The sequence below is a fragment of the Bombina bombina genome, chromosome 2, assembly GCF_027579735.1.
Source record: "Bombina bombina isolate aBomBom1 chromosome 2, aBomBom1.pri, whole genome shotgun sequence".
In the NCBI taxonomy this organism is placed as follows: Eukaryota; Metazoa; Chordata; class Amphibia; order Anura; family Bombinatoridae; genus Bombina; species Bombina bombina.
In genome coordinates this window covers 80,046,477-80,060,512 of record NC_069500.1, presented here as the reverse complement: position 1 = coordinate 80,060,512, position 14,036 = coordinate 80,046,477, and the positions used below count along the sequence as shown (strand labels likewise).

Here is a 14,036-nt window from a genome sequence, read left to right as displayed (position 1 = left end):
AATATTTATTAACCCCTAATCTGCCCCCCCCCCCCCAATGTCGCCACTACCTTACCTACACTTATTAACCCCTAATCTGCTGACCGGACCTCGCCGCTACTATAATAAATGTATTAACCCCTAAAGCTAAGTCTAACCCTAACACCCCCCTAAATTAAATATAATTTAAATCTAACAAAATAAATTATTTATTATTAAATAAATTTATCCTATTTAAAGCTAAATACTTACCTGTAAAATAAACCCTAAACTAGCTACAATATAACGAATAATTATATTGTAGCTATTTTAGCATTTATATTTATTTTACAGGCAACTTTGTATTTATTTTAACTAGGTACAATAGCTATTAAATAGTTATTTACTATTTAATAGCTACCTAGTTAAAATAATTACAAAATTACCTGTAACGTAAATAATAACCTAAGTTACAATTAAACCTAACACTACACGATTAATAAATTAATTAACTAAACTACCTACAATTAAATAAACTAAACCAAATTACAAAAAAAACAAACACTAAATTGCAAAAAATAAAAAAAGATTACAAGAATTTTAAACTAATTACACCTACTCTAAGCCCCCTAAAAAAAATAACAAAGCCCCCCTACCCTATTCTAAAATAAAAAGTTAACAGCTCTATTACCTTACCAGCCCTTAAAAGGGCTTTTTGCGGGGCATGCCCCAAAGAAATCAGCTCTTTTGCCTTTAAAAAAAAACCATACAATACCCCCCCAACATTACAGCCCACCACCCACATACCCCTACTCTAACCCACCCAAAACCCCCTTAAAAAAACCTAACACTAAGCCCCTGAAGATCTCCCTACCTTGAATTCACCCAGCCGGGTATCACTGATCCGTCCAGAAGAGGGTCCGAAGTCTTCATCCTATCTGGCAAGAAGAGGTCCTCCATAGGGTCCAAAGTCTTCATCCAGGCGGCATCTTCTATCTTCTTCCATCCGGAGCGGGTCCATCTTGAAGCAGCCGGCGTGGATCCATCCTCTTCTTCCGACGTTCTAACACCGAATGAAGGTTCCTTTAAATGACGTCATCCAAGGTGGCGTCCCTCGAATTCCGATTGGCTGATAAGATTCTATCAGCCAATCGGAATTAAGGTAGGAAAAATCTGATTGGCTGATTGAATCAGCCAATCAGATTCAAGTTCAATCGGATTGGCTGATCCAATCAGCCAATCAGATTGAGCTCGCATTCTATTGGCTGTTCCGATCAGCCAATAGAATGCAAGCTCAATCTGATTGGCTGATTGGATCAGCCAATCCGATTGAATCAGCCAATCAGATTCAAGTTCAATCAGATTTTTCCTACCTTATTTCCGATTGGCTGATAGAATCCTATCAGCCAATCGGAATTTGAGGGATACCATCTTGGATGACGTCATTTAAAGGAACCTTAATTCGGTGTTAGGGTGTCGGAAGAAGAGGATGGATCCGCGCCGGCTGCTTCAAGATGGACCCGCTCCGCTCCGGATGGAAGAAGATAGAAGATGCTGCCTGGATGAAGACTGGACCCTCTGGAGGACCTCTTCTTGCCGGATAGGATGAAGACTTCGGACCCTCTGGAGGACAGATCGGTGATACCCGGCTGGGTGAACACAAGGTAGGGAGATCTTCAGGGGGGTAATGTTAGGTTTATTTAAGGGGGGTTTGGGTTAGAGTAGGAGTATGTGGGTGGTGGGTTGTAATGTTGGGGGGGTATTGTATGTTTGTTTTTTTTTACAGGTAAAAGAGCTGATTTCTTTGGGGCATGCCCCGCAAAAAGCCCTTTTAAGGGCTGGTAAGGTAATAGAGCTGTTAACTTTTTATTTTAGAATAGGGTAGGGCATTTTTTTATTTTGGGGGGCTTTGTTATTTTTTTTTAGGGGGCTTAGAGTAGGTGTAATTATCTTAAAATTCTTGTAATCTTTTTTTATTTTCTGTAATTTAGTGTTTGTTTTTTTTGTAATTTAGTTTAGTTGATTTAATTGTAGGTAGTTTAGTTAATTAATTAATTTATTGATAGTGTAGTGTTAGGTTTAATTGTAACTTAGGTTAGGATTTATTTTACAGGTAATTTTGTAATTATTTTAGCTAGGTAGCTATTAAATAGTAAATAACTATTTAATAGCTATTGTACCTAGTTAAAATAAATATAAATGCTAAAATAGCTACAATATAATGATTAGTTATATTGTAGCTATATTAGGATTTATTTCACCGGTAAGTATTTAGCTTTAAATAGGATTAATTTATTTAATAAGATTTACTTTATTTCGTTAGATTTAAATTATATTTAACTTAGGGGGGTGTTAGGGTTAGACTTAGCTTTAGGGGTTAATACATTTATTAGAGTAGCGGGGAGGTCCGGTCGGCAGATTAGGGGTTAATACTTGAAGTTAGGTGTCAAAGATGTTAGGAAGGGCAGATTAGGGGTTAATAAAATTTATTATAAGGGTTGTGAGACGGGAGTGCGGCGGTTTAGGAGTTAATAGATTTATTATAGTGGCGGCGAGATCCGGTCAGCAGATTAGGGGTTAATAAGTGTAGGTAAGGTAGCGGCGACGTTGGGGGGGCAGATTAGGGGTTAATAAATATAATATCAGGGTCGGCGGTGTCAGGGGCAGCAGATTAGGGGTTCATAGGGATAATGTAGGTTGCGGCGGTGTCCGGAGCGGCAGATTAGGGGTTAATAATGTAATGCAGGGGTCAGCGATAGCGGGGGCGGCAGATTAGGGGTTACTAAGTGTAAGGTTAGGGGTGTTTAGACTCGGGGTTCATATTAGGGTGTTAGGTGCAGACTTAGGAAGTGTTTCCCCATAGGAAACAATGGGGCTGCGTTAGGAGCTAAACGCTGCTTTTTTGCAGGTGTTTTTTTCAGCTCAAACTGCCCCATTGTTTCCTATGGGGGAATCATGCACGAGAACGTTTTTCAAGCTGGCCGCTACCATAAGCAATGCTGGTATTGAGAGTTGAAGTGGTGGAAAATTATGCTCTACGCTCCCTTTTTGGAGCCTAACGCAGCCATTTAGACAACTCTAAATACCAGCGTTATTTAAAAGGTGCGGGGGGAAAAAACATGCGTAGCTAACGCACCCCTTTGGCCGCAAAACTCTAAATCTAGGTGTTAGTAAATAGGAATAAATCCATATACTGTATGTCAGTATAAATGTAAACTGTACTACAACAAATGTATACCACATAAAAGATCAATCAAAATAATTCATGTTCCCTTTCATATACATTCCAAAGAAAAAAAGACAAAACCACACTCCGTAAAAATTTGAAGATTTATTGAATATATTTAAAATTCAAAAATAGAAATATGTGACAGCCTAGCCACTTGTTTGGGGAAAGAGCGCAGCACACGGGCTTACGCGTTTCGGCTGTTAGCCGTAATCATAGCCTGTTGTGTGTCTGTGCTCCCTGCCTTTAAGAACACCTGAATCTTTTCTAATTGGTTAAAAACATTATGCGCTATTCCTCCTTCTAATGCCCAGGTAATGCTGAACACCTACAGCTGAGTACTTAACCCTGTCACTCTTTAAGTCACTACTTTTATCTGCTATTGTTTAGCTACACGTATTTATAATAGAGAATTGTACTTTTTATATCATGAGTGATTGAAGGTATATGCCAGATAAAACACATTGGAATAAATCTATCTATAACTTAGATTTCTGAGGAAAAGCTACTTAATACCCCAATGTTATGGGAAAAATCTTGTTAGGCCTCTTGAATACAAAAATATTGATTAAAGTGAATTACATTCGCTCAACTTTTCTTGAAAAGACATGCCGATATACACTATTAGTGTGGGTGGGAATTGTTGCATATACTTGTTTGTTCTATATAACCCTCCTAATATCTTTTCTTGGAGGTTTCTCCAAACTTGTTCAGATTGGCTGTGGGGAACCACAGACATGTTATGTCTATATTGTTTCCCTAATATCTACTCCTCACACTTCTCTAGAAACTTATCTGACATGTTTGCTACTTGTCAGAGAACCTGTTTATGTAACTACACTTTATTAGGAATACAAAGAGAGATAAATTAGTTACTATGTTAGAGTAATCTAAATAATATATGTGCGTGTATGGTGTATTAGGGATAATGTAACCCTTAGAGTTGCTTGATGGGGGTAGATCATTCCCAATAGTTAATAATATCATACCTGGAATTGAGACCCTCAGGGAGTCTTGTTCTGAGTCTCAAAATCCAGAACATCTCCCTTCTTGCTAAAAGTTTATCTAAATTACCCCCCCTTTTGGGGACTTTTATTTCCTCTATAGCACACCACCTTAGTGTGTTTATTTCTCCATTGTGTCTCTCAGTGAAATGTTTTACCAGGGGGGTTTGGGATTTACCTCTGGAAATTGTGGATATATGCTCCCTTATTCTTGTCTTAATGTCCCTTGAGGTGAGACCAATATACTGAACTTTACATTTTTGACATGTGAGCATATATATGACGCTCTCTGTCATACAATTCATACAGGTGTTTATCTGAAAGACCTCTCCTGTCACCTGGGACTTAAATGACTTTGTTTTTTCTAAATACTCGCAGGGCTTGCATTTTTTGTGACCACAGTTATACATGCCCCTGCTAGTCAACCAGGTACCACTAGGTTTTATTTGGGACTTAAGTTCAGTTGGAGACAGCAAGGACCCCAAAGTAGGACACTTCCTTGAGCTGCACCTAACTCCCTTTTTGACAACCTTGATCAATTTGTCATCTGCTGCCAAAATGGGAAAATGCTTTTTTATTATATTGGTAATTTCGGGAAACTGGGCACTGTAATTTGTAACAAATGTTAACCCTTTAAAATTATCTTGCTGTTTTTTATTTTTTCCTCTGAGGAAGGAGTCTCTCATCTTGGATTCAACTTGTTTTTTTGCTCTCGTTATTGTCTTCTGTGTGTACCCTCTCATTTTTAACCTTTGTTCAAGGGCCACTGCTTCCTGGCAAAAATCTTCGTCATTCGAGCAGTTTCTCTTTAGGCGAATGAATTCACCTTTAGCTACTGCAGCTGCTGTGTGTCTAGGATGACAGCTGCTGTAGTGTAATAGTTTATTACCACTAATGGGTTTTTTGTATACTTTTTCGCCAATTATCCCTTTTAGGGTGAGATCAAGATAATTAATTTCTGTGGAATTACATTCAAAAGTAAAACTCATGCCCACATCATTGTCATTAAGAGTTTCTATGAATGTTGGAATGTCTGAAGGGTCCCCTTTCCATACAAAAAGGAGATCGTCACTGTATCTTCCATACATGGCGATTCTATTTTTATATATATTACTATCTCCAAAGATGTGGAAAAATTCCCACCAACCTAAAAATAGGTTGGCATACGAGGGGGCAAACTTGGCCCCCATCGCAGTTCCACACCTCTGGAGATAGAAGACATCCTGAAACTGGAAAAAATTGTGAGTTAGAAGGTACCTAGTAACTCTAAGGGCAAAATCTTGAAAATATCTTTCATATACACACACAAACTAACATTTCATAATTATGTCATTGTGTGAAACAAAGGCTGTAAATTATGTACAAATAGATACAAAGGGCACTCATTCTTAAGAAGAAATGTATGTCTGTGTGTACCCCTAAATAGCACATAATGACACTATAAAATGTATATCATAGTTAGTACTCTATATGAAACCTAATTAGGTGAATAGTCAAGGTCACGTCTCATATTTAAACCTTGTGGAAAACTTGATTGTAAGGTAAAAATCCAAAAAACAAACTTTTTTTACTGGGAAAAAATAATAGCAGTCAGTTTCCTTCACATGTGTGCATTCCAGGTCCTGCCAGGGCACGGTGTCACACCAGTGCAAGTCATATCTGCTAAAACAGTAGTGTACATACATTTAAAAAAACAAAAACTTTTTTTACTGTGAAATAATAGCAGTCAGTTTGTCTCACACGTGTGCGTTCCAGGTCCTGCCAGGGTACAGTGTCACACCAGTGCAAGTCATATCTGCTAAAACAGTAGTGTACATTTAAAAAAAAAAAAACCCTTACACTACCTGAACGATACATCATCATATCTGATGTTTTAAAGCACGTTATTCCAAACAATTTAGGAATGTTAGGTGATTTATGCCCTTTATGGATTAAAACCAGACTCTGCATCAACTATGTAATTTTCCATGGGAGTTTGCCATGGATCCCCCTCCGGCATACCACAGTCCAGGTGTTAGTCCCCTTGAAACAACTTTTCCATCACTTTTGTGGCCAGAAAGAGTCCCTGTGGGTTTTAAAATTCGCCTGCCTATTGAAGTCTATGGCGGTTTGCCCGGTTCACAAACTTTTGTGGAAGTTCGCGTTCGCTGTTCGCGAATGCAAAATTTTAGGTTCGCGACATCACTACTGCTCAACACTAAGGGGTCTAACCTGATCTACCTTTTGGACATACCTGCTCTAAACTGACATGCAAAACATACCTGGTGAGCCAATGAAAAGAGGTATATGTGTGAAGCCACCAATCAATGGCTTTAACAAAGGATAACAAAAGAATGCTGTATATTTCATAAAAGAAGACTAGTAAATTGTTAAATCTCTTAAAATCACATGCTTTGTCTCAACTATGGAACCAGGAAATTTGCCCTGACTGGGGAAGCTGTGGGAGAAACAGAAGATAAACCGTCCACTCTGTGACAATCTGTTAAGATCTGGGGCTTAGGAAGTTTGCAGTAATTTCACATATTGCTGTGTCTGAGTGAGAACTTAAATTCTGGCATTAAAGGGACATTAAATACTTAATACATTTTATAAACATATTATTGAGGTTATTCCCCACCTTCCTCTAATGAGGGCTGATGCCATGTTGAAATCTAGCTTGCACTGTATTCCAGTGCTGATGTGTTTGCACACGTGCAGCAACCTGCAGTGAAACCTAAGTTCCAAAATGGTGGCACCCATTAGAGGGTGGTGCATAAAATGTATTTAGTATTTAATGTACCTTTTTTAGAGTAATTTTTTTTGCCATTTAAGAAGACGTTATTATAATTACATCTATAGTTCATTTTTTCAAGGGGATAATTCAATATTGTGGGATAAAAACCTCAATCTTTTAAAAAATTAATTATTTTTAAAATGAATGTTCTATTTACATATGTTTATTATTTTCCTGGTATCTCCAGCTAGAAGCTACACGTGAAGCGGGGGCGAGTGTTGTAAGAAGCACAACACGAAGACTGTATGAAAATTACAGCAAACAGTCAGATCAACTGAGAAAAGCTCATAAGGACGAGACACAGAAAATGCAGGTAAGCTACAAATCATGGATAATAATGAAAATATATTGCAAAGTAGTTTTCATTATGTACAAAAACATTTCATTTACAAATCTAAAGGTGCTGTCCCTATTAAAGGATTACAAGTTTTCAAAATGTCAGTATAAAAATATTATTTGAAAAAGTAAATAAAAAGCAGCACAATAAACTTACTTATAATGGAAAAACATAATTTATGTAAGAATTTACCTGATAAATTAATTTCTTTCATATTGGCAAGAGTCCATGAGCTAGTGACGTATGGGATATACAATCCTACCAGGAGGGGCAAAGTTTCCCAAACCTCAAAATGCCTATAAATACACCCCTCACCACACCCAAAATTCAGTTTAACAAATTGCCAAGTAGTGGGGTGATAAAGAAAGGAGTAAAAAGCATCAAAAAAAGGAACTGGAAATATAATTGTGCTTTATACAAAAAATTATAACCACCATAAAAAGGGTGGGTTTCATGGACTCTTGTCAATATGAAAGAAATTAATTTATCAGGTAAGTTCTTACTTAAATTATGTTTTCTTTCATGTAATTGGCAAGAGTCCATGAGCTAATGACTTATGGGATAGTAATACCCAAGATGTGGAACTCCACAGAAGAGTCACTAGAGAGGGAGGGATAAAAATAATAGCAGACATTTTCAGCTGAAAAAAATAATCCACAACCCAAAATATAAGTTTATTCTCATAAATGAAAAGAAAAAACTTAAACATAAGCAGAGAAATCAAACTGAAACAGCTGCCTGAAGAACTTTTCTACCAAAAACTGCTTTCGAAGAAGCAAATACATAAAAATGGTAGAATTTAGTAAATGTATGCAAAGAAGACCAAGTTGCTGCGTTGCAAATCTGATCAACTGAAGCTTCATTCTTAAAAGCCCATGAAGTGGAGACTGATCTAGTAGAATGAACTGTAATTCTCTGGGGTGGTGTCTGACCCGACTCCAAATAAGCTTGATGAATCAAAAGCTTTAACCAAGATGCCAAGGAAATTGCAGGAGCCTTCTGACCTTTCCTAAGCCTTCTGACCTTTCCTAGAACCAGAAAAGATAACAAATAGACTAGAAGTCTTCCTGAAATCTTCAGTAGCTTCAACATATTTCAAAGCTCTTACTACATCCAAAGAATGTAAGGATCTCTCCAAAGAATTCTTAGGATTAGGACACAAAGAAGGAACAACAATTGCTCTATTAATGTTAGAATTCACAACCTTAGGTAGAAATGTAAATCAAGTCCGCAAAACTGCCTTATCCTGATGGAAAATCAGAAAAGGTTATTCACAAGAAAGAGCAGATAATACAGAAACTCTTCTAGCAGAAGAGATGGCCAAAAGGAACAACACTTTCCAAGAAAGTAGTTTAATGTCCAAAAAATGCATAGGCTCAAATGGAGGAGCCTGTAAAGCCTTCAAAACCAAATTAAGACTACAAGGAGAAGAGATTGATTTAAAGGGACAGTCTAGGCCAAAATAAACTTTCATGATTCAGATAGAGCATGTCATTTTAAACAATTTTCCAATTTACTTTTATCACCAATTTTGCTTTGTTCTCTTGATATTCTTAGTTGAAAGCTTAACCTAGGAGGTTCATATGCTAATTTCTTGAAGCCCACCTCTTTCAGATTGCATTTTAACAGTTTTTCACCACTAGAGGGTGTTAGTTCACATATTTCATATAGATAACACTGTGCACGTGAAGTAATCTGGGAGCAGGCACTGATTGGCTAGACTGCAAGTCTGTCAAAAGAACTGAAAAAAGGGTCAGTTTGCAGAGGCTTAGATACAAGATAATCACAGAGGTTAAAAGTATATTATTATAACTCTGTTGGTTATGCAAAACTGGGAAATGGGTAATAAAGGGATTATCTATCTTTTAAAACAATAAAAATTCTGGTGTAGACTGTCCCTTTAATGACAGGCTTGATATGGACCAAAGCCTGTACAAAACGGTGAATATCAGGAAGCTTAGCAATCTTTCTGTGAAATAAAACAGAAAGAGCAGAGATTTGTCCCTTCTAGGAATTCTAAAATAATGCCAGGAGAATTTGAGAAGAACACCATGAAATAAGTCTTCCAAACTCGATAATAAATCTTCCTAGAAACAGATTTACGAGCCTGTAACATAGTATTAATCACTGAGTCAGAGAAACCTCTATGACTAAGCACTAGGCATTCAATTTCCATACCTTGAAATTTAATGATTTGAGATCCTGATGGAAAAACGGAACTTGAGACAGAAGGTCTGGTCTTAAAGGAAGTGGCCAAGGTTAGCAACTGAACATCTGAACAAGATCTGCATACCAAAACCTGTGAGGCCATGCTGGAGCTACCAGCAACACAAACGATTGTTCCATGATGATCTTGGAGATCACTCTTGGAAGAAGAACTAGAGGCGGGAAAATAGAAACAGGTTGGTAACATCAAGGAACTGCTAACGCATCCACTGCCTCCGCCTGAGGATCCCTAGACATGGACAGGTACCTGGGAAGTTTCTTGTTTAGATGATAAGCCATCAGATCTATTTCTGGAAGACCCCACATCTGAACAATCTGAGAAAACACATCTGGATGGAGCGACCACTCCCCCGGATGTAAAGTCTGACGGCTGATATAATCCGCTTCCCAATTGTCTACACCTAGGATATGGACAGCAGAAATTAGACAGGAGCTGGATTCCACCCAAGCAAGTATCCAAGATACTTCTTTCATAGCTTGGGGACTGTGAGTCCCACCCTGATGATTGACATATGCCACAGTTGTGATATTGTCTGTCGTAAAACAAATGAACAGTTCTCTCTTCAACAGAGGCCAAACCTGAAGAGCCCTGAAAATAGCACAGAGTTCTAAAATATTGATTGGTAACTTCGCCTCTTGAGATTTCCAAACCCCTTGTGCTGTCAGAGATCCCCAGACAGCTCCCCAACCTGAAGGACTTGCATCTTTTGTGATCACAGTCCAGGTTGGATGAAAAAAATAAGCCCCTTGAACTATACGATGGCAATCTAACCACCAAGTCAGAGAGAGTTGAACAATGGGATTTAAGGATATTAATTGTGATATCTTTGTATAATCCCTGCACCATTGATTCAGCATACAAAGCTGGAGAGGTCTCATATGAAAACGAGCAAAGGGGATCGCGTCCGATGCTGCAGTCATGAGACCTAAAACTTCCATACACATAGCTACTGAAGGGAATGATTGAGACTGAAGGTTCCGACAAGCTGAAACCAATTTTAATCGTCTCTTGTCTTTTAGAGACAGAGTCATGGACACTGAATCTATCTGGAAACCTAAAAAGGTGACCCTTGTCTGAGGAATCAAGGAACTTTTTGGTAAATTGATCCTCCAACCATGTCTTTGAAGAAAACAACACTAGTTGATTCGTGTGAGATTCTGCAGAATGTAAAGACTGAGCTAGTACAAAGATATCGTCCAAATAAGGAAACAATACCCCGTTCTCTGATTACAGAGAGAAGGGCACAGAGAACATTTGAAAAGATTATTGGAGCTGTCGCTAAGCCAAATGAAAGAGCGACAAATTGGTAATGCTTGTCTAGAAAAGAGAATCTCAGAAACTGATAGTGGCCTGGATGAATCGGAATATGAAGATATGCATCCTGTAAGTCTATCATGGACATATAATGCCCTTGCTGAACAAAAGGCAGAATAGTCCTTATAAGTCACCATTTTGAAAGTTGGCACTCTTACAAAACAATTCAAAATTTTAAGATCTAGAACTGGCTTGAATGAATTTTCTTTCTTTGGGATAATGAATAGATTTAAAAAAAAAAACCAGACCCTGTCCCTGAAACGGAACTGGTATGATTACCCCTGAAAGCTCCAGGTCTGAAACACACTTCAGAAAAGCCTGAGCCTTTACTAGATTTGCTGGGATGCGTGAGAGAAAAAAAATCTTCTCACAGGAGTTCTTACTCTGAATCCTATTCGGTACCCTTGAGAGACAATACTCTGAATCCAATGATTTTGGACAGAATCTGCCCAAATGCTTTGGAAGAATCTTAATCTGCCCCTACCAGCTGAGCTGTAATGCAGACTTCGGGCTGGCTTTGATTTCTTAAATGGCTTGGATTTACTCCAACTTGAAGAAGGTTTCCAATTGGAACCAGATTCTTTGGGGGAAGGATTGTCAAAAGGAACAAAAATGGTTAGAAGCTTTTGGTAAAGACATAGATTTAACATAAATTTTGATGATATCACAAATGGCATCACAGATAAAATGATTAGCATGTTGAAGCAAGCAAAAAATGCTAGACAAATCAGGATCCATTTCCTGTTGCGCTAAACTTTTCAACCAAAAAGTTGATGCAGCTGCAACATCAGCCATAGAAATGGCAGGCCTGAGAAGATAGCCAGAATATAAATAAGCTTTCCTTAGATAAGATTCAAGTTTCCTATCTAAAGGGTCCTTAAAGGAAGTACTATCTTCCATAGGGATAGTAGTATATTTGGCAAGAGTAGAAATAGCCCCATCAACTTTGGGGATCTTTTCCCAAAACTCCAATCTAACTGCTGGCAAAGGCTACAATTTTTTAAACCTTGAAGAAGGGATAAAAGAAGTACCAGGCCTATTCCATTCCTTAGAAATCATATCAGAAATAGCTTCAGGAACTGGAAAAAACTCTGGAGTAACCACAGGAGGTTTATAAACGGAATTTAAACGTTTACTAGTTTTAGTATCAAGAGGACTAGTTTCCTCAATATCCAACGTAATCAACACCTCTTTTAACAAGGAACGAATATACTCCATTTTAAATAAATAAGTAGATTTGTCAGTGTCAATATCTGAGGTAGGATCTTCTAAATCAGATAGATCCTCATCAGAGGAGGATAATTCAGTATGTTGTCAGTCATTTGAAATTTCATCAACTTTATGAGAAGTTTTAAAAACCTTTTACGTTTATTAGAAGGCGGGATAGCAGACAAAGCCTTCTGAATCGCATCAGCAATAAAATCTTTTATATTCACAGGGATATCATGTACATTAGATGTTGAAGGAACAGGCATTGTACTATTACTGATGGACACATTCTCTGCGTGTAAAAGCTTATCATGACAATTACATACCACAGCTGGAGATATAATCTCCACAAATTTACAACAGATACACTTAGCTTTGGTAGAACTGTTATCATGCAGCAGGGTTCCAACAGTGGTTTCTGATACAGGATCACAACATCTTGCAAATGTAAGAGAAAACAACCTATAAAGCAAAATTATCAATTTCCTTATAAGGCAGTTTCAGGAATGGGAAAAAATGCAAACAGCATAGCCCTCTGACATAGGAAAGAGGCATATATGAATTGGGTTTTAAATAATGAAATTATTTGGCGCCAAGTATGATGCACAACGCAAAATTAAAAATTTTTGGTGCTAGCAACATCCGGAAATGACACACTCGCATCATTGCAGACGCAACCTTGTGCAAGGAAACTCGGCGTCAACTAAGATGCCGGAAATGATGAATTTGCATCACCGGACTTGCCTTCGCACCAAGAATGATGAAATAAACATCAGCATTTTGCGACCTTGCGAGTCTAATTTTGCCCAGGAATATTTAATGAAAAGCAGGGAAAAAAAACTATATATTTTCCTAAATATGTTTTTTCGCAAATATTCTTAACCCTTGTGCGTAAGTACTACTGATGCTTTCTTTCCCCAACATTGGATGTCAATTTGTCACATGAAACAAGAGCCATTTTGTTCTGGGATATATTGTGCATGTGCATAGGAACCATGTGCAAGAGTCCATGCATGGGTATGTGCTCACTACCCGGATCTGCGGCTAAAGAGTGAACCTGGGTTGCCCTCCATGATTGACTAATGTAAATAAGCCTCAGAATGGGTTTGAAAAGAAGCCGATTTTATTAGAGAGAAACAACTTAGAAACGAAAAAGCAAAGTACAATGAACAAAAATAAAAATTTGCCTTATACTTTTGAGATCTATCTTTATCAAGAAAAAAAATGCCTTTAAAATAATCCCTGAGAGCTCATTTAATGTTGATGAGGCATCCTATAGAATATTACCAGACCAGAGAGCTTTAGGGAATTTGCCCCTAGAGAGATGAGTTGCTGTGTTCTGTCAGTATATTTATAAGAATCTCAATAACGCTTTCCCAATAATATATCTGTCTATCTCATGGTTATAATATAATGTATTTAATAATAATGATCCTTTAAAAATATCAACCCTCAATCAATATGCATCTACTAAAAATCATTAAATTAATGCAAATATCTGAATTCTTTTTATTTAGTTAATATCTATGAACATATTGGATTATATTTGTAGGAACCGGAATATGAGACAATACTATACACGTCTACCTTATTAACAATAGAAGTTTCACCCAGTTAACACAATGAGACTAAAATATCACAGTGAGACTTAAAATAACAGCTACTAATATTCAGCAATACAATTAACAGTGCTAATAAACAATAGAACAATATATATATATATATATATATATATATATATATATATATATATATATATATATATTCAGCTGTTTAGCTGCACTTTAATCTAACACAATTCTAATTTAAAACTAAAAATACATATATTCTTACTGTGAACAATTGCTTTAAATGAATTTCTTAGCATACAAAAGATAAACTTTTAACAATACACAGGCTTATGAAATACTAACTTGAAATACACACTGTTTCTTTAAATCTATTAGTTGTAATGTAACTGTAGTGACTATGCATATAACTTATTTTAA

The 14,036-nt window shown here is 37.1% G+C and overlaps 1 protein-coding gene across 1 annotated transcript in view; it reads left to right on the top strand.

Annotated features, from left to right (window-relative positions):
* The window catches only part of CCDC68 (coiled-coil domain containing 68), a 181,845-nt gene that overhangs the window by 123,389 nt on the left and 44,420 nt on the right, over positions 1-14,036 (top strand). The window contains exon 5 of the mRNA XM_053701128.1: positions 7,149-7,274. Within this exon, the coding sequence (XP_053557103.1) occupies positions 7,149-7,274 (126 nt within the window). The remainder of the gene's footprint in view (positions 1-7,148; positions 7,275-14,036) is intronic.